Here is a 26,940-nt window from a genome sequence, read left to right as displayed (position 1 = left end):
GGGGGGAATTGTTCTCAGAGTGACATCCCAGATCTCAGTTCCCCAACTGACAGTTTGGGTTCAACAACTGGAACACCTTCCCCAGGATGGTGGGATGGGGTCTCCAACCTCAGCTGTTTCCAAGGCTCCTCCTTTGCCACCTCTGCCCTTTCTCCCAGGCTGAAAATCTTCCCTGTGTTTCCTGGAGCAACTTCAGCCCCCTGAGTCCAACCCACCATCATAAAGCAGAGTTCCGGCAAGAAATCTCCACACCAGGAAACCTGTCAGCATGGTACAGAAGCGCAAATGTCTTTAACCCCAACGCCTTTCAAAAGCTGAATTCCCAGAGGTTTTGGAGAGGTTCTGCCAGGAAAAGTTTTGTGAAAGACTGGGAGGATTGCAAAAGGCACCGTTTTTAGGAAAACCACCAAAAAAAAAAAAAAAAAAAAAGGCACAAAGCCGCCCCAACACAGCAAGTCCTGCTGCCAGCTTCCCAGCATGGAGCTGCCTTCAGCAGCAATCCCTGCCAGGCGGTGGCGAGCCACCAGCATCGCTCGTGTCCCAGAGCTCTCCGTGTCCCCACACCCACTGGGAACGAAGGAGCTGGGAGCACCCAGCCTGCTGTGGCCATGGCAGCAGGCAGTGGGTTGCAGCCCATGTCCCTGTCCAGGCAGCCAGGAGCAAGCTGAGCATCCTGCCCTGCATTTGGAGGACACATGGCAGCTGAGCTGGCAGGCTCTGAAAGGGCTCCAGAAAGTAGACACTCAACTTTCCCCAGCACAAGGGAAGACAGGCTTTGAGACCACGCTTCCCCACCGGAGCTGTTTCAGATGGGGCTGCGCAACACCCACAGCTGCATCTCCCCTCATTTCGCCCTGCACGTGACCAATAGCCCTTCGCTATTGCCTGTCCCTTGTTGATACAGTTGTTTTAATTTTTGTCACCTTCCCCCAGTGTGCCCAAACCTGCTGAAGAGGCTGAGCCACCTCCCCGCAGCCCCAGACTCACCACTTTCCAGTAAGGCAGCTCTGTATGGATGGACAGCATCCAACCCAGGCAACTGTCAGCACGCCAAGTACGGGAACAGTGCTCTGGGTGTTTTCTGTAGATCTCAGGTAAGAGCAGGAGAGGGGCTTACAGGTCACTTGGTGGTGGTGCAGGAGATCCAGGAGCTCTGCCTAGACCCCCTGCTCCACCTGCAATGGGAAAATTCTGCGTGGCTTGGAGCTCAGCTGAGATCTTTCCACGAAGGGAATAAACAGCATTCCAGAGGCCAAGGGGAAGGAGGCAACATTCATGTTCCATGCTTACTGCCTGTGCTTTTAATCTCCTTCAGCCACAACTCTTGTCCCAACACCCCGGGGTTGTGCAGAGCAGCTGGGGTTTTGGAAAAACCTGAGCTTTCCTGTGTCAGGATCAGCAGCTCATCAGGCTGAGCATGCACACCCCGGGCCTCTGTGTGGGGAACTGTCAGCTTGGCCAAGCAAACCCCATGCCAAGTGCTCCATGCTGAGCGTTGCCCAGAGATGTTGTGGACTCTCCATCCCTGAAAATGTTCAAGGCCAGATTGGATGGGGCTTGGAGGGGTAGTGGAAGGTGTCCCTGCCCCTGGCAGGGGATTGGAGTGAGGATGAGCTTTGATATCACTTCCAACACAAACCATTTGGGGATTCTGATTCTATGATCTCGCTCCGTAGGCTGCCTTAGAGTAACACCTGGGCTCCAGGGCTGGCTCTGGCGTGGGGAGAGGACTCTCCCTTGGCAGTGCAGAGGGAAACCCTCCTCTGCCTTTGCTTGTAGTCCTTTGATCTGGGCAGTGACCACACGCACCAGCTCTCAACAGGCAGATGGTGGTAAGTGGCACAAAGAGCCACAGCAGGGAAACCCAAGGATTTGCCCCACGTGCTCGGGCCCATTGAGGACTGGCAGGGATAGAAAATGGGAAGCACAGTGCTGCTTGGACTGAAATGATCCCACGGCTCCCAGGTTAGGGACCAGTCAGCAACTTCTCTCCCACAAGCCCACCTCAGACCGCCTGCCCCAGGAAGGTGTGGGCACCACAAGCTCCTCCCCAGTGTTGGCAGCAAATCTGGGCTGAGACCGTGGGCTGAGGTCCCTGCAGCAAACAGCAGCTTTAGCATGGTTTTGCTCTGCAGCCGTAAGAAAACCTCCTGCCCCCAGACACAGAGAATCACTGGCCAAGTTTATCGCTCGCTCGTATGACAATGTCAGAGTTTAATTATTCCACGAGCGGCGGTTGGGGCTCTGGAGGAGGCGGCGGGGCCGGCGGTGTGCGGGGCGGGCTGCCCGGGTGCCCAGGCGGGAGCGCAGGCAGCCCCGCTCGCTCTGCCCACCCGCCGGCAGCCGAGCGCGGCTCCATCTCCTCCGACATCCGGCAAGGAAAGGGAACAAAGGCAGAGAACAATTCCTATTGTTTTCCGTGACTTTCTTCAGGGCAGTTCTTCCAGCGCAATGCTGCTGCCCAGTCACTGCGGCTGCAGCACCGCGCTCCCGGCGCTCGGAGCTGTGCAGATGCCGGTGGGGACGCACAGACACAGCACTCTCAGCAGGGTTATACCACTCACCACAGCTCCTGTCCTGCTCCACAGCACCACTGGGAATTCCTGAGGTGTTCAGCCATGGGAATATGGCAGTGCTGGGTTAATGGTTTGACTCCGTGATCTCAGAGGTCTTTCCCGACTAAACGATTCTGTGATGACACCCAGATTCCTGTAACCAGCCAAGGAACAACGCCTGTGGTGGGAAAGGGGTGAGTTCAGCAGGGGCTCAAATTGAAGGAGATCACCCTGATCACTCCTGTGGGTCTCCAAGGGGGAACAGAAGCATCTAGAGAAGAATCGTTGAATGGTTTGGGTTGGAAGTGACCTTAAAGCCTATCTCGTTCCACCCCTTGCCATGGCAGAGACACCTTCCACTACCCCAGGCTGCTCCAAGTCCCATCCAGCATGGCCTTGGACACTTCCAGGGATGAGGGATGGGGCAGCCACAGCTTCTTCTCTGAGCAAAGAAGGCAAAATGTGAGAGAGAATTCAACCTAAAAGTCTTATTGGATGGGGATGAATGCATAAAATAAATCCCATAAAATGCCCCTTGGTCACTGACTGGGTGTTCCAGGGACAGATGCTGAAAGTATCAAATGCTAAGTGAGGCTGGATGGGGACACTTTGGACAAGTGGCTTCTCCAATAATGCTGATATTTTTGTAAAGCCACACTTCATAGCCTCAGGAGCTTCCCACAGCTCACAACCCCCAGCCCTCCCACCAAGGCCATGCCTAGACTCCAAGGAGAAGATCTCATATCAAAGCAGGATCTGGCCAAGGACAAAGCTCAACTTCTAACTGCCCCTCCAGACAAAGAGAGTTTGAAAACACCTGGACTCCAGTCTGCCTGTCAGGCATCCTCCTCCATTGCAAGAACTGGTAAGAAAAGTTCACCCTCACAGCAAGCTTATAGATATCAAGGAAGGATCTCCAAACCCAGAGGTTTTTGCTTCAGAACAAGTTCACCTGATCTGACCCACTCCATATTTCACCATTTCCTAGCTCCCAGAAGGATGAATGGCCAGGGGAAGGAAGCAAGGCATCCCTGGGGAAGAGCTCTGCTGTTCAATTTCAGATTGGAGATGTGGGCATGTCTCTAACACACCTGTCTCACGGAGGGAGATTCCCCAGCATCTGACCTTGCTGACCAAGCTTAGAGGGATGTGACTGGGATTGGATCTGATCAGATCTCTGAGGGGTCTTCCTCTGACTGGCAGAAGAAGACAGGGATCCTGGTGAAGCACCACACCAGGAGGAGTCTGTCTGAGCCCATCCCAGGCAGACTTAGCAAAGAAACTCCGATTCATTCAACATTCCCATGCCACCCCAACTGGGTTCAATCTGCCAAATTACTTTGGCATGGGGAAAACTGTTTTGGGCCCAAACCTCCATTCCAGCTGTGGGTGGAGAGCCTCCCCACGCTGGGCCCTGCACCCGAGCGCGTGGGTGCCCCCCACCCCCTGCGTGTTGCATCCTGCATTTCTGCTGCTTTGAACGCAGCTCCTGTGTCACCCTGCACCCCTGGCTGCAGCAGGGGTGTTCACCTTTGCTGCTCAGTGAGCTCTGCCCCAGGACACCCCTTCCTGGCAATCCCCTGCAGTCCCTCTGGCCAGGGACACTGGGCTCGGGTCAGAGCTGTGACAGAGCACAGCCTCACCCCCCATTCAGGATTCTCCAGGCACAGAGGAAGGGGACTCAGGCCAGGACTTGGCTCATGTCCCCCCATGCCCTCCAGGGACATGACCAGACAGATCCGCTCCCAAATCCCTCCTGAGAGCTCACACACACACTGCTCGCACCAGAGGCTCCCCTGTAATAACCCACGGGCCGTGTCACTGCCATCCATTATCTATTAACATACCCCATCATCTTACCTACTGCCCAGTCCCATCTCAGGGGGTGTGAGCCACCTTCAAAAGCCACTTGGCTGGTTCTCCTGGGGCTCTTACACCACCTGTCCTGGGAGAAGACCCATGGGAGCAGGCTGGGAAGGGCAGGAAGATCACCAGGGTTGAAGTCAGACCTCCCAGCCATCCCACGCTCCTGTGGGGCCATGAGAGCACCCAGCAGGACCACCAAATGTTAACTGGCTTGAACAGTTCCCTTCTCAGTGATAGGTTTCACCACTGCAGCACCAGGGAGCCTGGCACAGCACTTTTGGTGCCCAAGACATCAGGTGGCACCTGGCAGCAGGAGAGGGGACATCAGGAGCCCTTGCTGGGGCTGGCAGCTCAGGCCCTCAGATGCTAGAGGAATTCTCCAGATTCCTGCACCTTCCCCTTGCTGTGCTACCCCCAACTCTACCTCCAGCTGGCATCAAGACCCCCAGCATCCCTTCCCTCACACTCCTCCAGCCTTTGAGCTTCCTGAAGCACTGAGGTTTTCTTCTTCTTCCCCCGAGTCGGGGAAATTTGAAAGGGAAGGCACATGGGACATGTGACCTGTGCTGCATCCTGCCAGGGCACTGTGAGGACATCCCATGTCCCTGGCTCAGCCACAGGCACAGTCCCACACCACGGGATGGGGGAGGCAGCTGCAATCCCACATCCCAGATAATCCCAGCATAAGCAGCACGGCTGGCACTGGGAAAGAGACATTTCAGATCTGTGCTCCTTCTCCTTTCCATTCTCACAGGGGTAAAACACAGATAGCATCCTCACCAAGTCACAGAGCTTCCCTGCTGCATCCATCCCAGTGCAGAACACCACCTTCCATTCAAGATACCGCTCCAGAAAGGCAAAAAAAAGCTGGCAGGGAGCCCAGGGATGGCTCTGCCCCCGAGCTGCAGCCGTTTCATGTGGCTCCAACGCCTCTCACACTTTCAAAGGCACACCAACCCAGTTAATGGATGTCTCACAGCCCACTGTGTGTGTTCTGACACAGCCCCTCTGCCAAGGAAAAACAACAGTGAGCGTGTGTGGATGTGTGTACATACAAAGGCTTTAAAGAGGACGTTGCTTGCATTTTTACAGCTTTGTTGAAGGGTTTGTTGTTTTTGTTTTTTGTTTTTTTTTTTAATATAAAAGCCTAAAGCAAATATAATCCAGAGAAAAGGACTTTTTAAAAAATCTTTAATACTTCACCTACATGCATAACACCTGTAGAGCTCTGAGACTCCCCAAGGAACATGTTTTATAATAAGTGTTTCAGGCTGAAAAAAGACAACTGCTCAGAAAAACACTGCTACTGGCCAGTACTGCACATCCTGCCAACATGAGTGTTCATTCAGGGACACAATTAAGTCTTTCAGAGAAGTCTATCCCAGGAGCCACACACCAGCTCTACAAGCTTTAACCTTCAGGTGTTCCCCAGCTGCAGTGAGGTGTCTGTGCCAGGAGATCCTCTCAGCTGGTCACAGCAGGAGCCCACACACTTCCACTGTGTGAGCTGAATCCTCCTGCTTTATCCAAGAATCCAGTTTGTTGCAGAATAAAATTTTTTGGCAAATAGAAACAGGGAATCCAACATGCCAACCACACTGCCACCTTTAAACTTTTCACAGAATCCCAGAATGGTTTGGGTGGCAAGGGACCTTAAAGCTCATCCCATTCCACCCCCTGCCATGGGCAGGGACACCTTCCGCTATCCCAGGTTGCTCCAAGCCCTGTCCAACCTGGCCTTGGACACTTCCAGGGATCCAGGGGCAGCCACAGCTTCTGTGGGTACCCTGTGCCAGGGCCTCACCACCCTCACAGGGAACAACTCCTTCCTAAATGAACACAATGAACAATGAATTTCTTTTGACGAACACAAATGCTCACCCACTGGCTTCAGCTGAGTAAACAGCCACCAACTAGTTCTTACCTCAACACCAAATTTTAGTCCTCTGAGGTGAATTTCTGCCTACATTTTGTCACCTTTAAGACTGAGAGGTAGATATGGTCACTGGGTGGCTTCAAATGCCCATCAGCAAGCCCACCACATGTCAGTCACTTAAAAAGAAAGGGTTTTTTTTATTTTTGAACAGAGATTTGGGAACTATGAAAACTCTGAGTAGCAAACTGGCATGCAAGAAACCTGCTTGAGCGGAAGCTGTCCCTGTCCATGGCAGAGGGTTGGAACTAGATGGTCTTTAAGGTCTGTTCCCATTCAAATCATTCAGTGATTCCATGATGCCCATGTCCTCCTCAAATCCAAGTGCTGATACCAGCACACTCTGAATGAATTCACCTGTTGTCTGTTCACAAGGACTTCCTAGGCCAGACACATGGTTATAACAGTGTTTGTAAGGAGCAAACTACACATTTGCCCACCGTCAGATTTTTATAGTTTTCTCTGAATTACCCAGCCACTGCCAGCATTGGAGACAAGACATTTGCCTGGCAAGTCCATGCAATCATGTCAGTTCTTTCACTCCTAAAGTATCCCATGTTTTAAGTGGGTTAGAATGAAGCCTTTCACTCCTTTGGAGCGAGTCTCTTGGCTGTGTGGTTACTCATATACAACACCCACTGCAATACATTTATGTACAACTATAAAAGGAGAAAATATAATCACTTTATTTCCAGCATACAGACTAAATCCCACCATAAAATCAAGATAATGAGCAAGCACACATGAATAAAACACTCAGCACTTAAGCAAACCCCTCTTTTGTCACTCTCCAGCACTGTTTCTGAAGGTAGCTGCAGTACTCCCAGGAGCAATCCTCCCTCTGCTCCAAAAAACCACTCCCAGTTTGCATAAAGTGCTACATTTTCCTGTATGCCTTGAAATACTAGTTAGGTACAACACTATTTCATCATCTCTGCTCCCAAGCTATGTCCAGTCCCACTTCCACCCTGACATCAAAGCCACAATTACTTCTACAAGGAGGTAAAATCAGCAGGTTGTAGCAATACAACTCTTCAGAGGTGCAGAACGATGGCAAAGTGCGCCCTGCAGCACAGACAGCAAGACAGAAATGCTGAGCAGTTGTACCACACACATGCACACCATCACCTCTGTAAAGCTTTCTTCACGGTGTGACTCCTTCCATGTCACACTTCTTCACATTTTAAAAAAGACAAACCAGCCCTTGTCGAATTTAGCCCATTGAAAGCTGCCAACAAAATTGGATTCCGTGTGCTATTAATGGGCATGTTATTGCTTGTAGTAAATTGGAGAAATTTGGACCTACACATGAGATTGGCTTGCAAAGCAGAAAGGTCAGCAGAGGGCCCTCAGCAGTTTTAGGAACTGACCAGCTGGTATTTGCTGCACTCTTCACACTGGCTACAACACTGCAGTTCAAAACACACATTGTACCTCGAGCAAACAGCTCACCTTCTCCCTCTGGCTTCTATTTAATACACAAGAGCACTCAGTGCAGAGTGTCACAGGTAGTTTTTCTAAGTCCATCACTCTCATCTTGGCTCGGTCACCCAAAAACGAGTGACAGGGCTGTAATGGCAAAGCCAAATCCTCTCAACACTCATGTGTCACCACAGTGAGCTGATATTCTTGCAGAGCTACTAACATGCCCAGCACAGCAAACACATCCTCACTGGATTTTCCAACTGCCAATGACCTACCTCGCCCAGGTGAACTTGGATAATCCAGCCTTTACGCCTTGTGCCTCTAACTGAGTGTAAAGTTTATAACTGAGTGTCTTCAAGGAGTAATAAAGCAGCTCTTGGGATTTCCGCCAAGCCAACCCTGACTCAAAGGCTCAGTACAAACTCACAGTGTTACAACACCAGGCCATTCCAGACCCCCAGCCAGTCCTCACAGCTCACTCCTGAAAGTTCCTTTCTTTGCTAACACACCCTGCTTTACAGCCTCTCCTGCTAACTATACTCCTCAAATCAGATCTGACTGCAGCTGCTGCCCTTAACCTAACAAGAACAGAATGGATACAGAAATTCCTGTCTATACTGCTGCTCCAGATGCAATGCTACCTATAAAACACAACTAATTCTGCCAGCAGACGATCCAAGCCAGCACTGCCCCCCAACAGCAGATGGGTGAGGGAGGGCTGCAGATTGCCAAGTCTCCAGGCTTTCCACACCACCAAGTAAGGTAGCAAAAAGCAGCCTTTGAAACAGCATTGTCTCTGTATTTTTCTCTACCCTTAAATCCCTTTTCCACACAATTTAGTGAGTGAACTAGAGGCTTCTCTGGAGCAGCGGAAGGAAAGAGATGGTAAATAAATAACGAATTATAAGAACTAGGCCAATAGTTTTACAAAGTTTTCCTTTTTGGTACCAGCACTGAGCACTGCTCGTTTCCAGGTGAAGAGAAATACAAAACACTTCAGTCTCTCTGTGAGCTTAAAGTCCGAGTGACTTCTGCACAATCTGCTTGGCAATTTTGTTAAACTGTTCTCTGTCTTCCCGCCACATCTTGGAGGCGTCTACATTGGCTCCACTTTCATCATTTGGCTCTGAAACAAGAAAGACAAAGGTAGGTGGGCAATGGAGCTTCTTGCTTTATCAGGAATTCCACTTCCCCAAGGCTTTGAAACACTTTTCCTCTTTGAGACTGTAGAAACACCACTAATAAAGCCAATCCAACGACAGCTCCTGGATTCCCAAAAAGCTCCGATTTAACTGACCACAAGAGAAATGATATCACAACAAGTTTGAGTTTAGGCAAGAAACGAGTGGGACCGGAGCAGGACTTTCTTTTGTTTGTGCTTTCAGCAGTGGAGCCCCACCATGCACGTGGCCAACACAATGTGGCACCCTCAGTGCTGTCAAGGCCTTTTAAAACCGCATGTTTCTCCCCACAGAACATTTTTTTTCCTTGTTCTCCAGCTTCCCAGACACAAAGCCCCTCCAAGCAGGCCACCCAAACAGGCTGTCACTTGTTGGGATGGCTTGTTCTATTAAAAACCAACAAAACAATCCAAGGGAACGCATAGAATATGCTTTCACTTCTGCAACATCTTTCATCCAATGATTTCAGAATGCTTTATGACGCACATGGAGTGCTGAAGTCCCAGACGTTCCCCATTTTGTATGGAGGTAGGCTGAAACCCAGGATTTGCCAGGTCTGTGGGCAGCATACAGCAGGACACTGTCCTGGGGTTCCAGAAGGCACGAACACTCTCTGTTCACTTCCCCTGACACACCAGTCCCCACCCTCCCCAGCCCAGTTCATGGGCTCCCATCCTTCTCCACACAATCCTGATGGCGCACCTTAAAACCCAGCAGGTGCGCAGGTCACCCAGTCTGGTAAACTTGGGCTTACACCACCCGCAGAGCCAGGGCTGAGAGTTTTCCAGTACCCTGAAAGAAGCTGACCACTGGTGTTTTAGCCTAATTCCTCCAAAAGCCATGGGAAAACAGGATGCACAGGCAGAGAACCAGACCAGGTGACTCCCACACTTCCCAGTCCAGGTAAGGCTGCACCACAAACCAAGCTCTTGGAAGCCATGGGAATCCCATGGGTACTGTTTGTCTGCACAGCTTCCCAGCTGCAGGTTACTATTTCAAAGCTAAAACAGTCCCATGCAGGAATCTGTTGCTTGCTCTTTAGTCAACTTTGCAGCTTGTAAACCCAATGATCCTTCAAAACCATTTCTAAGGGACATGGCTCTGCCCTCTTCAGGCAATTCAGTGGCTCTGTCCATTGTGTGGAAAATGATCCATCTTTCAGAGAGCTCTGCATAACAGAGCTGATCCACAACCTTTGTTAGATTTAGGGAAAACCCTCTGAAAGGCTCCCCAAGAAGTTTTTCATCCCAGAACTCTTCTCAAGAAGCCTTCCTGTGAACCAGAGACGGCAGAGTGGGGAACATTCCCAGGCTAGGAATAACAAAGAGAAACAGAGTGTGCTGGCTTCTGAACCAGAAGCCATGGACTCCAGTTTACTGTACTGGTTAGGCCTGATAACCCTTCAGCTGCCAAAGCCAAATCCAACGCAGGCTGTAAACCACACCATTAAAAGCTGAATGGGCAGCACAGCAAATACAGAGAGGCTTTTCTCCATGAGCAAGGAACCAGCTGAGCCTCTGGGACCACCTGACCCATCACTACTGTCTCAGTTGCTACCAACCAGGAAGGAAAGCCTTGCAGTAACCCCCAAACAGGAACACCTGTTACTAATTCAGCTGCATTTTTTTTTCCCAACCATTCTCAGAGCACTGGTTTACTAATAAATAAATAAATACCAGGGCTTTGAGAACTGTGCTTTGCTCAGAGAACAAAGCAAAAAGCAAGAGGCAGTCCCAGCTGACTCAGGAAGGGCTGGCAGGACAGCAGTGCTCACCTGCCAGCATGCTGACAACCGACAAGAGGATCTTCTCCACGCTCTGCACGGGACTCCACCGCTCCGCGCTGCTCTCGTACCCCATGGGATCATCCCCAGGAGCATGAAGGATGGAAATGCAGACTCTTCCATCTGGGTAAACTGCACAAAAAGTACAGAGGATTGGTTGTTACTTAGTGGAAATGCTCAGCATCTCCAGATCAGCCGCGACACTTGGCTTTTCTATTATTAAAACTAAATCCATGTTTAAATTTCCTCTTTAGGCAAGAGGACACAAAAGCTGAAAGACAAAAACCTAGGACAAATCCTCTTTAAGCAAACCTAACAAACTCCTTCCCCAACAGAAACCTGCTGGGAGCATTGGTGTGATTTAATAATCAGTGACAGGCTCCATGGAAAAAATGAACAATGCAGCCTGGTGGAATAAGGCACAAATTTATGCACAGACATAGCTCCAAGCAGGTAACCAGTCTTACTGAAATGGAAATGAATGCACTGAATGCACATTGGAGTCCTCCACTGGACTGTGACCATGAAAAGGATTACACAAAGGAGGGGAAAGTTATGTTATATATACTATCAACATGAGAAAAAATAAAGTGTTATGTTAAATACACTATGAACAGTAGAACTGATCTTTTTTTGAACATTACCGACGTGCAATCAGAAGAATTCCCACTATCTTTTTTCTTTTTCTTTTTTTTTTTTTTTTTCTTAAAGCTCAGCTGCATTAAAGCACCTGGAAACAAGGAAACCTATGAATTAAGGATCCAGGTGCTTCCCCTCCCACCTTCAGCATAAGCAACATGTCTGCAACAGTACAAGTTGTCTGCACAGAGACTGAGCTCTACTGACTTGGTAATGGAAGCAAACAAAGGTTGAAGAGGCACCACAAAAGAAAACACTGCTCTACCAACATGGCCTAATTCTCCTGCACGGCAGGCTCCTGAGGAATGACAACTTCAGCACAATCATTTCAGGGCTTCTGTTCCTCAGGTGACCAAACTGGTGCCATTGTCAGGACAGCAAGAAAAAACAAAGTGGGAATGACTGCTGGAAGCAGCTGTGCTCATTTCCAGTTCCCTCCATTCACCCAGCTATGTCTGCCCAAGCATGTAAGCACTGTGGAGGACGTTCATTTAGAGCCCTCCCTGCAGCCCCAGGCTGGGGACTGGAGCTGGTGTAACCATAGCTGAAAGAGGTGAAAACAGCGGGTGCTGACTCAGCACTTCTTGTGAGTCAGGAACCCACTGGCAGAGGGGATTTCACTGGTGAGGGAGTCTCCTGTTTCTGTGCACTGCCTCATTTAAAACAGCTGGAGCACAGCAGCACAGTCAGGACATCAAAGGCTGATTGCAGGAAGACGTATGGATCTTCTCTCCCTCTGTTCAGGTGAGACCTACCCCTGTCCAGCTGTGGGGCCCCCAACCTAAGGACGTGGAGCTGTTGGAACGAGTCCAAAGGAGGCCACAGAGAGATGCTCCAGAGACAGGCTGGGAATGCTCAGCCTGGAGAAGAGAGAGCGCTAGGGAGACTTCAGAGCCCCTTCCAGTGCCTAAAGGGGCTCCAAGAGAGCTAGAAAGATCCTTAGGACAAGGGGCAGTTGCTGCACGCTGCCAGAGGGCAGGGTTAGATGGGGTATTGGGAAGGAATTTTTCCCTGAGAGGGTGGTGGGAACCTGGCCCAGGTTGCCCAAAGCAGCTGTGGCTGCCCCATCCCTGGAAGTGTCCAAGGCCAGGTTGGACAGGGCTTGGAGCAACTTGGGATAGCAGAAGGTGTCCCTGCTCATGGCAGGGGGCAGAACAAGATGGGTTTTAATGTTCCTTCTAACAATCCTTCCCAAATCACCTGTGATCCTATGATCTCCCCATATTGATGCTCAGTGCCAGCGAAAGCAATGCCATTGATCACTACTTAGTTACTTTTGCCAGAGTATCCAAGCAGGTCATTTTAATGTAAGAGAAGACAGTTCTGTGGTATCTCAATTCCCCCTTCACATAACATAAACTGCAAGAATGAGGGGACACACCAGACTTTTTAAACATTTTCCTTGCTATTTCTCACAGAGGGAGGAATAAACAGAAAAAGCACAGCCCAGCCACCCCGTCCTGAAGCCTTTCTGGGTAGAAGCAGCCCACCACAACCCCAGCTGAGAAGAGAGATTCAAGTGTCTACTTCAGATGATCTCAGCTTCAGATTAAGAAGACTCCAAGTCACAGGGCTTTGAACAGCTGAGCTGACCATCCAGTGTGTTCCAATTATCTCATGGAAGAAACACCCATGTGTAAAGCCACTCTTTAACACAGGAGTCAGGCAATTTGTGCTTCTCCACACCCCACTCCTCCTGGCAGTGCTGCACACAACACAGCTGCGAGCAGTGAACCTCAAGCCAAGGCCACAGCTGGAGCTGCGAGGACAAGGATTTGCTCACGGAGACCAGTCCTGGCAAGAAGTTTGGGTACATTAGTCCAGCTGGAGCAAGGTGCTGACATGGCTACACTGCTTCCAAGTGCCCTGTTATGGACATCAGAGCTCCAGAGGCGATGCCACACTGCCTTGGGCATGTCCACACAGCTCTATGCTGTGACATGCAGGTGTGTCTTCCACAGGAGAACAGAAAGATGTGGATTAAATGGGCAAGAACCTGCACAAGTGATGCTTCCAGAAGGGAGTAACAGAGAAACTTCAAGAAATTGCACAATTCCTTGTATATAGGGTGGAATAAATGGATTCCCAGGTGAGATTATGACCAGTGTTTTCCAAGTGCAAGAATGCCAGCTGAAGAGGAAGCACGAGGCAGGGGCACAGCATTTGCCTTTTCCCGCTCTTGAGGGTCAGAGACCTGACAGCCTGAACACAGATCCAGTCCCTCAAAGCTGGGCAGTAATAAACAACCTTTGCACAATCCATGTTGATTCAGCAGATGTCAAAAGCAATGATTTTACACAGAATTCCAAGGCTAATTCCAGAAAGTAGTGGTCCAGGCTGCAAACAGGGGCTTTAAGGTGTTTTTTTTTCATGTCCAGGGCTCAAACTTGTTAGCTGTACTTCTTGTCACTGCAATTACTCCCACTGAAGAGTCTTCAGATAATATTGTCATCATCATAGATTCATTAAGGCTGGAAAGATCTCTAACTCAATCCATATCACAGAGCAAAGGCCACCAAAGTCTTAATATTAAACACCTGTAAATGTGTTGTCTGCTTGGACAGAGCACTCTGTATTTCAGAGAGATCCCCTCAGAAATGCTAAACCTGTGATTTCATGGGGCAAAAGCCATGCTGCCTAATAAAGCTGCACCATGAAGAACTTTTCAGTCATTAAAATAACACCAAAAGACTTAAATACAAGCCATAGAGCAAGACTGAGTTCATGGTGTGTTTGGACAATGCTCTCAGGCACATGGTGGGATTCTTGGGTTGTCCTGCATAGGGCCAGGGGTTGAACACTGTGATCCCTCTAAACCCAGCATATTCTTTTTCTGCCTCTGGAAAGAGCCTGTACTAATTCACTAAGTCTCACATCCTGCACAGAAGATTCAAAGGCATGGAATTTGCTGGAAGCCTTGTTGGACTGTTTATGAGCAAAAGTTTTAGGAGGAATAATGGAATAAAGAGAAAAGGACCCTAAGACAGAGCAAAACTGGGCAGCTGAATGCTCGTGCTGCCTGCTCAAGGTTGGAAAGGGAGAGAAGCACCCTTGGGAAGGATGCCAGCTCTCCTGCTGCTAAAGTTTCCTTTTAAGTTGCACAAGCAACCCAGCCCCCTGTGCATCCTGCTGCATCAGACTCACTGTTGGGATGGAACATCTCACAGGTGAACCTCATCTTCGGAGGGCTCAGCGGGTAATCGAGTGGGAAACTCAGGATAGCAGGGAAAACCCCATACTCAAAGCAGGTGTCTTCAGGACCCCTAGAAACAGATAAAATGTTATCCACCAAAGTTTTAAACAGCTCTTTCCCCCAAATTCTTGTCTAATGAGCTGTGTGAGGCACGAGTTATATTATCTTCTCCAGGAAACAAGGAGTTAAGGTGTTCTTACCCCACACCTCATAAACTTAAATCCAAATATGAGGCTTGGGAGGCAAGGGGGAAATCAAAGCTTGCACACTAAATTACTAGGAAGGTCACAACACTGTTTAATTAGCAGGGTGTGTCTGGATATAATTGGAGTATCTGGCTCCAAGGCATGTTCCAGGATTTGAGTGTCTGCACGTCAAGCGAAAGCAGAGGCAGGTGTGGGACTCCTGTGCCTTTGAAGATACTGTTATGCTCTACAAGACAGAGATGTCAAATGCTGGAGCTCAGAATTAATTTATAGATGCCACAGAGATCCCAACTGCCAGTATCTAGCACAACCACACAAACACTTATCACTGTCTGATGCAGAAAGCACAGCAAAGGCTTGTAAAAATAAAAACACAGCTCAGAGACCATAATTGCCAGAAGAGATGCAGGACAACAACGTGTCTTTGCAGACTTCAGGTACTCAGTTTGCCCTCCCTCGAGTGCAGGTGGAGAACAAATGGCTTCATCAGGGCTCTTGTAGAAACATTTCCTTATTGTGTTCAGAATCTAGTTCAAAGTGCAATCGAGTCGAGAACATAAAGGCAACTATTTTACCCGACCTACATAAAACACTTGTGGAAAGTGAGCAAAAAACAACTTTATTAGCTATGATTTATTCAAACTTGATGAACCATCTGGAAGTTGTAACACAAACATGATTTCCCTTGATTGGAAAGACGACGAAAAAAGCTTCAGCACTGAAAATCGTTGCCAAGGAAACCTCATGTATTTAGTAAAAAGCCATTCAAACAAAGGTTCCACTGTCTGGGAAATAAGGGTTAGGAATATATTCATGCCTCCTCCTCCCAATCCACTTTCTCCATGCCAGAAAGAACATTAAAGTTGGAGAGCAGCAAACCCTAATGCGCTAGAAGACTTACTGTCTCAAACTTTGGGATTCAAAAGACTTGGCTGGTAGATAAACACAAGAATTATATGATTTAAACATAAATATTGACACTGGCAGGTAAGGTAAGAGAAATGCATCAACATTCTGCAAGAATGAAAGCTAAACCGTCTCAACCACTTTGTTCCCTTTCTGGCCTTTTCCCTAAATTTAGTCAGGATTCAATTCACATCTGAGAGTAAACCGAACGCATTTTTTCCTGACCATTTTAATTCCAGCTGCATTTTAAAGGCTTATTGTTGAACTTCTGAGAGTATGTACATACAGGCATTGAAAAGCTGGTGGGTGTCTATGTTCTGTTTTGAGAGCAAACCCACAGCCTTAAGGGCTCTTCTGTCAAATACACTCAACCCAACATACTCCATTTTAGGCCTTGTATTATGTGAGCAAAATGCTTTTGTTTTAGCCACTCAGCGCTGCCAGGATCAACTTCAAAGAAATTATTAAAGTTAATCCAAGACAGCATTTGCAACTACAAAACACTCAGCATTTGAACTTGACAGCATCACTTTTAGCTCACAAAGGACGTAGGCAGGGCCAGGGAGGTAAGAGCACGGCAGCTGCTGCAATCACCCCCCTGCTCCGCAGTGATTCCAAAGCTGACAGAAGACAAAGCATGAAAATGAGAAGCTCTGACCTCCAGGACCGGGCTGTTACTCAAGCAAGGGGCAGAGGAGAGTAGTGGGTATCTTCCAAATAGGAGAGAGAAGAACCTTGCGGAGGACAGCTAATGGGAAATGTTTAGTTTAGAGAAAAGGCTCCTCAGGGGGGACCTTCTCCTACAACCCCCTGACAGGAGGGTGCAGCCAGGTGAGGGCCAGGCTCTGCTCCCAGAGAACAAGAGACAGGTCAAGAGGAAACATCCTCAAGTTGCTACAGGGGAGGTTTAGGCTGGATATTGGGAAAAATTTCTTCCCTGAGAGGGTTGTTCAGCCTTGGCACAGGCTGCACAGGGCGGTGGTAAAGTCACCATCCCTAAAAGCATTCAAAAAACATGTGGATGTGGCACCTGGGACATGGTTTAGTGGTGGATTTGTCCGTGCCTGAGGAATGGTTGGATTTCATGGTCTTAGAGGTCTTTTCCAACCATAACGATTCCGTGATTCTAATTCTATAATCGCAGCTTCACATACATTTGCAAATGGCTTATTTGTAAAAAGATGCTGGAAAAACACCAAAGCCCACAATCATCAGATGCCCAAAAGGGGAATGGAAACAAAAGTCATAAGCCTAATTATAGATCTAATTACCTTTCTAAACAGCTTTGTGATAAATTGACTTCAATTTATGCTTTTTAGTTTTCAAGCAATCTTTAGGCTAATAAAGTTCTTAACCATTGCGTGCTTTTGTGTCTTTTGGGGATAAACTGGAATAGCAACACACACTTGTACATGCCAACCAAAGAGGGCAAAACTTGCCCTTGAAATGTTAAATCTATGAACACAACACAGCCTGAAGGACCTCACGCAGTGCTAGGGAATTGAGCAACATGAGGCATACTCTCCTGAAATGATGTTGCAAAGATCTGGCTTTCAGCAATACCCCCCACCTCCAGTCTTCAGAAAGGTTTTCACATGGGTATCTTCAGTTCTGTGCCCATCACACTCATTTTAGGAGTGTAAGATCTGCTCTCTCCTTTATTATGGTCTTAACATTTATATGTTTCACATTCCTCCAGCATTGCTGCTGCAGACCAGAACACTGGAGATATAAATTATTATTTCCATTATTTAAAAATGCATTATTTTATCTCCAAGTCAAGCTCTTACAATCTATGTAACATTATCCAGAATACCTTTGAACTGATAAATGAGAGATGCCTTTTCTCTCTTAGGTCTCCTTTTTTCAAGTTATGTGCCATTATATGCGCTCTGGCTTTATATAAATTGGGGGAAGGAAAAAAGTATTCTGTTCTTTTCACAATTATGTTTCTTACTGTTTGCACTTCATCTGTCTAAAAAATTTGAAGGCAGCTTTACTCCCATTTTCTCATCTGCACACCTCATTCCCTGAATCTCACACAGCACATTTGAGATTACAAAACACTGGAGGAGATCACCACAGACAAATACAAACAAGTCATGTAACTTACTTTCCAAAGGTATTGCAAACACTGCTACTAACAGGATTTGTAAAGAGATGAAAGCAACCAAGTATGTTTGGGGTAAACATGTTTCTATTGTATCACAGCTTCAAAATTGAGCAGATCTTAAAATATAACTTTATTATGACACACACACAATACAGAAACCAAAATTAAAGCACCTCCGCCTCTCATTTTACGCTGACAAAGACCTGAAGCTCAACACTCAGCACTTTAAAGGGCTTTCAAGTCTGCAAGCAGCTCCTCTGTTCTTCAAGGATGTGATGGGAAACATCAGAAAAGGGATTTTCTAAGCAATTCAGAAGTACTTCTGAGTGTCCCTCAGGAAACCTCTACTCAGCCACACCACTTCTGCTAGGAGGAAGTACCAATAAGCAGGAATTTCCTTCCATGTTCCAAGAAGTGCATTAAACCCTCTGAGATTTCCACACTCCCAGCAATCACAGCTGTCTGACCTGAAATCTGGCCCATTATGAAGCAGATGTGCTGACTGTGCCTCTCACAGAAAGCCTAAGACCCTGCAGCCAAATTCTCTGGTGTCAGGCAACAAAACAACCTATTTCCATGCTAAGTGTTTATTTTCAGGGGACTGAGCTACCAGGAAGCACAACCTGTTATCGCAGGAGAAATCGCTGCACATAAGCAGAGGCATTTGCCAACTCTTGCCATCAATGAGCAAACAAGCAGTGGTAACCCAAACCTCCACTCACCAAGGTCTAAAATAACTCAGAGGCTCTGGCTTGCCATGCAGCAGGATCACCCCCACAGCCACTTGTGTGGAATAGGGAATTCGCTACAGCTCGCCATGCTTCTGTACTGCTTGCACGCCTGAGCCCAAGAGACAGAAATCTTGTTTTTCATCCCTAGACAGCACATTCCAAGCAAACTGAGCTAGGAAAACTCTGCTACCCACGCCAGCTGAGAATCTCAGCAGTCAGCACTGGTGGTTGCAGGGAAAACCTGCCCAGATCACAGCGGGTATGGAGCGAGCACGGCCACAGCCACTGCCTGCTGCCCCAGAGCCCTCCAGGATAACCCAACCCTGGCTGGAGGAAAGGAAATCACCAATTCTTACCAAAGAATCCTGAAATACAGAGCCAGGATCTACCCTAACAACCGACCACCAGCTTCAAGATGGACTCGGTGATCTGGAGCTTCTTCATCTTTTAATTGTGCAGTATTTGCATAAATCGTCAGATGTGAGTGACAAACGTGTTTTTCCCTCTCCTCTAACATTTTAGAACTTTATTTTGTAAATATCACCAGTTATTCCACATACTCAAAGTTCCCAAAGAAGGTACAGCATGGGTTGGAGTACAAGCAAGAGAGAAGACAACCTGTAAGATGCTGGGCAGAAAGGTTTTGTCTTTTCATGGCGAATTTTGCTACCAATAACCACACCCATCTGGGGAGTGGAAGAGAGAGAACACAGCTTTGGAAAGGAGCCTCCATCACCCCCAAAACACAGCAGGTCATGGTCAGAGCTATGCACCAACAGAAAAGTGAATCTCTTTCTACACAAAACAGCTGCATCCAACTCTTGACTACACCAACCAACTGATGAAGTTTAAACAATTTCAAAAGAATTTCTACTTCAATTTCAATACTTCTTTTGATCAATACCTTTCAATATTTCAAGAAAAACTTGGAAAAATAAGTAAACTAATTTCAGACACTGATTTTTTTTTTCTCCTGTCACTAATAATCTGTATTTTGCTCCATTCAAAACTTGTCTTGCATTTGCAGTTAGGCAATGTTCCAATAGGTATGTGTGATCTACACGCAACTGTTTGTTTCCTACAGTGTTTGTAAGTGTAAATTATATCCAAGAGAGCCCAAATGAGGATTCCTGACAAATTTGCAAGCTTATTATGATGACACCTCTGCAAGAAGTTATCATAATGAGTTGTACACCTCACCTATGCTGCCTCTGTCACTCTGTTTAAAGTCCAAATGTAACTCCCTGTTTGGATCAGAGGAGTTTTCAGCCCAAGGCAGGCCAGTGCTGATGTCATACAGACCTGATAGTACTTTTTTACAGTCTTGCTCACCACAGCAACTGCTGATTTCAGGCACCAAACAGTAATAACTCACATGATGAGGGCTTCCCACTCGAAGAAGTTCTCTTCATTCATGGGACCTGTGAAATAGAACAGAACAATGCTCAGTGCTACCTGAACACAAGGTTACAGCTCCAGAGCGCACAAACTCTGCTCGGCTCCTCACCTGCCACAATCCCTTCTGGTGGGTTCAGGGTCAGCTCTGCAAAAACAGAAACACAAGGAAGGTTGAGGTGACCTGCAAGGCCAAGCATTTCAGGGGGTGTTTGAGTGGCCATGGCTGAGCACAGGGGCCCCATCACTATTGCTTAATTCAGGACAGTGTTCTAGACAAAATTATTTGGCACTTTGGTGTTTTTAAGGTTCCCAGAACCAGCCTTGGAATCACAGAATTGTTTAGGTTGGAAAAGACCTCTAGGATTGCGGAGCCCCCTGTCTTCACAGAGGCAATAATTTAAACCTGAGAAGGAAGACAAAAACATTTCACAATGCCTGGGAAATGTTCTTCTCTTGCACCTCTGTGCAAAACAGGATACCATAACAGCCTGGAGTCTGTATTCCTGTAACCTCTCTGCATCCATTCAGGTTTGATGCACCTCAGTGCAAAACCCAGAACAACACAAAAACAGGGGAAGCAGACACATGAGAGATTTGACACGCAGCTCTGTTCCCTAAATTCTATCTAACTCCTCCTGCATGGCCTGGAAAATGTCAGCTAAAAAAAAAAGAAGCAGCAATCAAACAGCCATAGCAGCACAGGCAAGTTTGGATCCATCAATCCTCACTTTCTCTAGGAAACTGATACAATTCTGAATTCATGAAACAATCGTCAGCATCAGCCCCTTACTTCAAGCTGGTGAAGGCCACTACATCATGTGCTGAAAAAATAACAACCAGACTTTCTCCTGTCCGGTGGAGTGATCATCAGTTTCTAGTTTCTGATGTTCTGCAGGGAGGCAGCAGCAGCTGAGGCACAGTTCAGCCACAAACAGGCAAACACTGGGCCAGCAGTCCCGGGGACTCAACACCAGCCCCAAGACTCTGAGTGAGCCATGAGGCAGCTGCTGGAGCTGGTGGCAGGAGGTGACACTCCCAGCTGCTTATCCAGCACAGTGTTTCCTCATCAGTGGCCTCTGGAACACCAGTGGCCAGTAACACACAGAACACAGCCACAAGAACCACCACACGCATTCCCACGCAGGAAAACAAACAGGAACAAACTGACTCAGGGGATATGTGAAGTCACAAACCAATCAGTGAGACACTTGACCTAATTTCTGTTTAGGCTGTAGGTGAAAACTACATGGGTAGTGATGCACAGAACAGATTTCTGTCTTACAACAGCTCCTTCATTGCAGGATTCAAAGAAGATGCTGAGATGCATTGCCAGGAGAGATCGTGGAATTCTTCCGTTTGCTCAGGGTGCCCTTAACCTTGGCACAGCCCACTCTGAAGTGCCAAAGCCCGGCAGCAGATTGAAACTCAGCCTTACAGTTTTCCACATGTCCTGGCATCCCGTGGCAGGTTTTTCCAGCTTCGCATTGGGTCTCCAATAGCTTTTCTTGCTGATGTTTTTAGACAGAAAGAGGGAGATGTCAAACACAGGAGCTCCTGGAATCATTTTGCTCCATCTTGTGGCTCTCTCTAAGAAGAAAATCCCTCTGATGTTTCCTATGATTTCTGGAAAAGTGGCAGCAGCCCCTGTGGTGGGCAGCCACACGGAATTGTGTCATAGAGCATTCCTCTCCAAGGAGAACAGGGGCAATGGCAAGAAACAGCCAAAGCCCACAGAGCAAAGGGTCTCTGTGAGGACAGAGGTTTAATTCTCCACTCCCTTGCTCAGCTCCCCCCTCAGAGAAAGGTTTCCATCCTTAAGCATCAGGAAAAGTAGAAACTGGGCATTCATGGGCACAGGAGCTTTGATTTTGACCAGCTGCTGCTGCATTTGGTCACTGAGAAAGGAAAAATCCCTTTTCCACGGGTATGGTGACACCCTACCCTTGATTTCTCCAGAGTTGTTCAGAAGGAAACTATGAGCTCAGTTTTCAGAGAGGCATACCATGAACCACCAGGAGCTGACACAGCATCAGCTGCTACAGCTCAGCAGAGCCTCCAAAACAGGGTCACTTTAATGGAACGTCGAGGTGGGGGTGTCCAATTATTTATAAGTGAGCAGCAGAAAGCAGTGAAAGGCTAAAATCAACGCTCTGGTCACATGCAGAGTGACTCTGACAGACCGGCCAGGCCAAACAGTCCCACTCAGTGTAGAAATCTTCCCTAAGAGCCAATCTAAACCTCCCCAGGTGCAACTTTTTATTTGTTCCCTGGGAGCAGAGCCAGACCTTGTAAGCTTAAAACAGAGCTGCTACGAGAGAAGGGTGATGCTTTTATTAGGAACTCAGGGCAGATTTGCTGCACACACACAATCCGTGCCTTCCTTTTCACTTCACTGCTCTTTGTGGAGTCGTTATCAGCCAATTACACCTTGGAGAGGGTTCTCAGAACTGAAAACACCTTCTTGTTAAAGCACTGAAGAGGCTGAGACTGACTTCCTTGAAAGAGAAGGTCAACAGTATGTTTCCTAAAAACTGCAGCTGTTTAGCAAACCTGCAAGAGGATTAAAAGCCCAGGACTCGGGAAATAATATGGGCACGTGCTCACTGCAATATCTGACACATCTGGACTGAGGTGCTTGAGAACAGTCAGTTTACTCCTGACTCCACACAACTCTCCCCAGGCAGTAAGGATGGGAAATACCCACTGAAGCACTGCCAGGTTCAGAAGGTTTGTTATTTCTGTGACTGCCCCAATCTCACAATTAACATAACTCTCTTATTTGCAACCCCACAGCACTTCCCAAGAAACCTGTTGGCAATACAACCCACTGCTCTGTTGCCTGTTTGTACCAGGAAGGAAACCCAGTGCATACAACGAGGCACTACAATTCTTGGGTCTCTAGAGATTTAATTCTTCCAGAGTAACCCATTTTAGACTTGAAATTTCTGCCAGCATTAAGACATCTTCAAGATCTGGCATCAAGAAACAGTAAATAGAAAAAGAAGGTTTCCACCTCTTAACTCTGACAAATATAAGCTACTGAGAGACTTAGGTCAGGCCCTAATACTATTATACATCTAGAATTAACAACAGACACATGCTCTAATAAAAATGGTAACCTTTTCTATACCTGATTTTTTAAGAAGCTTTAGCCAAACTAGTTCTGGCAGAGTAGATAGTTTAAATTTGAGAAAGCAAAAACTCAAACATGCAAAGATCTAAATGAGCACAAAAACCCCAGTCCATGTCATTTGGATGTCCACAGCCACCCTCCCTTCCTTCTGCAAAAGGAAGGAAAACCAGTGTGATTTCACAGCCTCTCCCAAAATGCAGTAACATATCTGGGCTCCAACAGGTAGAAATTCCTCACAATGTCAAGATTTTTTTCACAGAAGGAAACAATAAATCTTTAAACCAAGACTTCAAAATGTGTGCGCACATGCACAGGGAAAGATGAGAGACAAAAAATTGAAAAAGGAAAAAATGAAAAGAATTCCAAGTCTGGTAAGGAAAACACACCCAGCAGCAAGGCACTGAGTGCCAAACACCCCTGTCACAACCAGAAGTAACTGAAGGGAAGAGACAGAGGAGAAGAGGGAAAGTAAAGAAAAAAACCAGACGTGTCCACAACTTTGTATACAACACATACAAGATTTGACCCAAGGTGAGCAGTCAGGAGAGGGTCACTGAAAATCATTTCCATGCTCACATTCACCCAGGGCCTCCCTGCACCCACGTCCATGCCAGCAACACACATCATGAGGAGGGAGAAACTTCACACTGAGCCCAACCTCAGACCCCAGCCCTTGTTCTTTTTCTGCAAAAAGAGGCAGCAGAACTACCTACAACCAGGAGCTTTTTTTATTTTTCAAAACAACTTTGGCTGAAAATCTCCCCAGGGCTAAGAGCTTCTGAAGAGCTACAATTAACTGCCAGTCTTTAGAGAAAGGCCAGGGAAAGGCTGAAAGTCAGGCGTGATTCTGGCGTTTGTGCTAAAGGAAAATAACAAACATTTCCTTGCAGCAGGGGGGAATCCACGGACACCAAAACGTCTGGCTTACTGCACTGCTGCAACTCAGGTTTCTAGATAGCACTGTGCAGTCAGCCACTGTGAGTTACTTTCATTTTTTACAATACTGTGCTTTACTGGGCTTGGGAAAGTGCTTGTAAAGGCAGATCACAGACAAAACATTATCTCTGTTCATGACTAGTGTTACCCTGGGAAACTAGGCAGGGAAGATTCACCTCATTCCTGCCTGTGGCATTAAGTCAAAATCTTTCCGAGCTCATTTAATATCATTTTTCCTAAATATTTCATTCATACAAGACACTCCAGTAAGATCCCTGTGCTCCTCAACAACAAAGGACCATAAACGCTTTTTTGAGACTTAGGGGATTGATAGGAGAGGACAGAAGCAGTGCCAAGGCTTTCTGTGGTTGTTTTCCAGGTCACTGCCTCCGGATTACAACGGGGAAATGCAGATTTCTAGGGCACACTGTCAACAGAAACTCTACCCACACGGCCTGGGGCTTGTCACCACCCCCAGCCCTCAGGGGCAGCTGCCCGAGCTGGGTGGGGAGCCCTGGCTGCCCAAAAACCGGTGTGACAGTTCAGCTGAGAGAGCTGTGCTCTGCAGAGCAGCCTGAGAGCAGGCACAGTGCTGGCAGGAAACGTGTGTCTATAAATACTCTCATTCACACTAAATGACAGAAACAAGTCCCCGTCCCTGCACAGCCCGGGGAGCACAGCGAGTGACCTTCCCTGGAGCAGGAGGCCGGTTCTTACAGCCCAGCTCCCTCCAGCCCCATCAAACATCTCTTTTTCTCCATTCTACTTCCTTGCTGTAAACAAAAGCAGGAGTATTCAAGCCCAAAAGCACCTAGGTACACAAACAAATATTTCTTGTGGACAAAAGGCACCTTCGGACAGCTCTGAAACTCATCAGGGAGCAGATGAGCCATCCCAGAAGAACTGGGATTCCCAGATTCCCAGCGCATTGCAGCACGTCCCTGGCCCCAGTGGTGAGGATCACCGCTGGCCAACCCCTGCTGTCACATCCCACACTGATTTTTAAACAAACAAGTCCACATCTTTCATTACTAAATTCGAGTTTAAATCCTTTTACTAACCACTCTGCTTCCATTAAGGACTTCACAGAATTGCAGAATTGTTCGAGTTGGAAGAGACCTTCAATCTCATCTCATTCCACCCCTGCCACGGACAGGCACACCCTCCACTAGTCCAGTTTGCTCCAAGCCCCATCCAACCTGGCCCCGGACACTTCCAAGGATGGGGCAGCCACAACCAGAACGTATCTGCCCTGACAAACACCTCTAATTACCTTTTATGTAAGAGAGCTCTGCAACAGAGACTTCCATACCTATATTCTGTTCCATCTGGAAATTTTAACAGGGAAAAACATCAAAATAACTGGCCACTTGCCCGGGGTTCCCAGCCTCCCCCTGACTAAGGTCCTGGAGGCACGGAATCCCAGCGGTGTCCCCGCACACCACGCTCCTCTCGGTGTCGCAGCGGGAGGGTTCGGGGCAGGAGCCCCTTCCCGCAGCCTCCTCAAACCCGGCCGTGCCCCGTAGCCGGCCGCTGCCCCTCACGCCGCCCCGGGGAGCTCTGCAGGGCCTCGGCGGGGAGAGCGCGTCAAACAGCGGCCGCCGGGGCGCGGGGAGCCCAGAGGGAGGCCCGCGGCCTGGCCTGCCCCGCCCGGCCCGCGGGCCCGGCCGGCCTCCGGGAGCGATCCCGCCGGGAAGGCAGCGCCAGGGGCCCGGGGAGCGCCACTCACGCTTGTACTCGGCCATGAGCCGCTTCAGAGCCGTCCCCGCCATGACGCGGCCCCGCCGCCGCTTCCGGGTGCGCGGCCAGAGCGGCCCCGGCTGGGCGGGGCGGAGGGCGGCGCTCTGTCCCGCCGCCGTCTCCCTCTATGGTAGCGCCCGGTCCTCCCGCCGGCACCGCGCCGGGCAGGAACGCGCCGGGAATTCCCCGTGCCGAACGACGGGAAGGCGGCGGCTGCTCCGACGCGGTGGAAGGACACGGGAGAACACGCCAAACGCCCCGCGGAGCGCGGGCGGTGCGGGTTTGTAGCCGGGCACACCGTTGGCATTCCCTGGAGCGGCCCCCACGCGGCCTTTCCTGCCGGGACGGGCCACGGAGAGCGGGAGGCCCAAAGAGTTCCCAGCTGGATCCGCTGTAGGCAACAGCAAAGGGCGGCACGTCAGCCTGGAAGTCCGGGAACACACCACGGGATCCGCGGGATAGCCCAGCCCAGCCCACCGCCAGCATGGAAAAGGGAGTCGGGGCCTTTCCAGCCGGATTTTTGCCAGCAGAAGCATAGCTAATGTGAAGAGAAAAGGCTGATGACGATTCCATGGAGCAGCACGACAGCCTGAGTTGAAATTCCCCTGGAACAGGCTTCTCGGAGCCCAAACCACCTCACAAATAACTAAACCTCAGCAAGGCTGGAGAGTCGGGAAAGCAGTTTACTGTTATTTTGAAGACATCTGAATGTTTCTCCTCACTTACTAGCTCTTCTGCACAGTTCGGTGACATTAAAAGGCATTTTCCCCCAGCCCCCATTTACCAGGATTATCTACCAAAAAGAAGTATTAAAAAACCTGAGGCCACAGACTTGCAGTGCCCACAGAGAAAGAGTCAAAGTTAAGGGAGCAGGGCAAAGGGACAGATGCTGCTCAGCCCTCAGCAAACAGCTGGAATTTCAGTGATGGGATTTTTATAAGCTTACACAGCAGAAAAACACAGCTAACTCTATCACAGGCATGAAGTTTTTGGACCAGCTGCTCTGCTACCTCCAGTTCTGCAATAGTGCAGGAAGAAAAAAAACCAAATCCCATTGCTGCATTAAAAAGTATATTTTGGTCCACTTAATCATCATATGAAAAAACACAATGTAAACCTGAGGTATTTCAACCCTCTCCTAAGTGTTGCATTGTGTTCTAGCCCCAGTTGAGGGCATGATGCTGCCCAAGGGACTGACTGAA

General features: G+C 48.4%; 1 protein-coding gene across 4 annotated transcripts; it reads right to left on the bottom strand.

The window, feature by feature from the left end:
• Positions 1-2,236: 2,236 nt before the first annotated feature.
• On the bottom strand, positions 2,237-25,802 carry UBE2G2 (ubiquitin conjugating enzyme E2 G2). 4 transcript variants are annotated; one of them, XM_066194064.1, is made up of 7 exons: positions 25,728-25,760; positions 25,272-25,326; positions 20,039-20,074; positions 19,907-19,952; positions 14,527-14,645; positions 10,735-10,875; positions 2,237-2,733 (listed from the first exon to the last, which is right to left on the bottom strand). In XM_066194064.1, the coding sequence occupies exons 2-7, from the start codon at positions 25,324-25,326 to the stop codon at positions 2,663-2,665; spliced, it is 468 nt and encodes a 155-aa protein (XP_066050161.1). In that variant the 5' UTR covers positions 25,728-25,760; the 3' UTR covers positions 2,237-2,662. The 4 variants fall into 4 exon arrangements, with proteins under 4 accessions (XP_066050161.1, XP_066050159.1, XP_066050160.1 ...); XM_066194062.1 differs by lacking the exon at positions 2,237-2,733 and adding an exon at positions 7,019-8,905; XM_066194063.1 differs by lacking the exons at positions 2,237-2,733; positions 25,272-25,326 and adding an exon at positions 7,019-8,905 and having other exon boundaries at positions 25,728-25,802.
• Positions 25,803-26,940: the final 1,138 nt, after the last annotated feature.

The sequence above is a fragment of the Chamaea fasciata genome, unplaced genomic scaffold (assembly GCF_029207755.1).
Source record: "Chamaea fasciata isolate MVZ Bird 193981 ecotype frontalis unplaced genomic scaffold, bChaFas1.0.hap1 SCAF_11, whole genome shotgun sequence".
Classification (NCBI taxonomy): Eukaryota; Metazoa; Chordata; class Aves; order Passeriformes; family Sylviidae; genus Chamaea; species Chamaea fasciata.
This window is presented reverse-complemented; position numbering and strand designations above follow the sequence as displayed.

Bases quoted from the DNA above. Each gene is read 5' to 3' on its own strand.
- UBE2G2 (XM_066194061.1), bottom strand. From the start codon at position 20,171: ATGGGGCCCCTGTGCTCAGCCATGGCCACTCAAACACCCCCTGAAATG. The intron at 10,876-14,526 runs GTGAGTCTGATG...CTTTTTGTGCAG, and splicing joins TGAGATGTTCCATCCCAACA to TTTACCCAGATGGAAGAGTC. The intron at 8,906-10,734 runs GTGAGCACTGCT...TTCTTGTTTCAG, and splicing joins GGTTGTCAGCATGCTGGCAG to AGCCAAATGATGAAAGTGGA.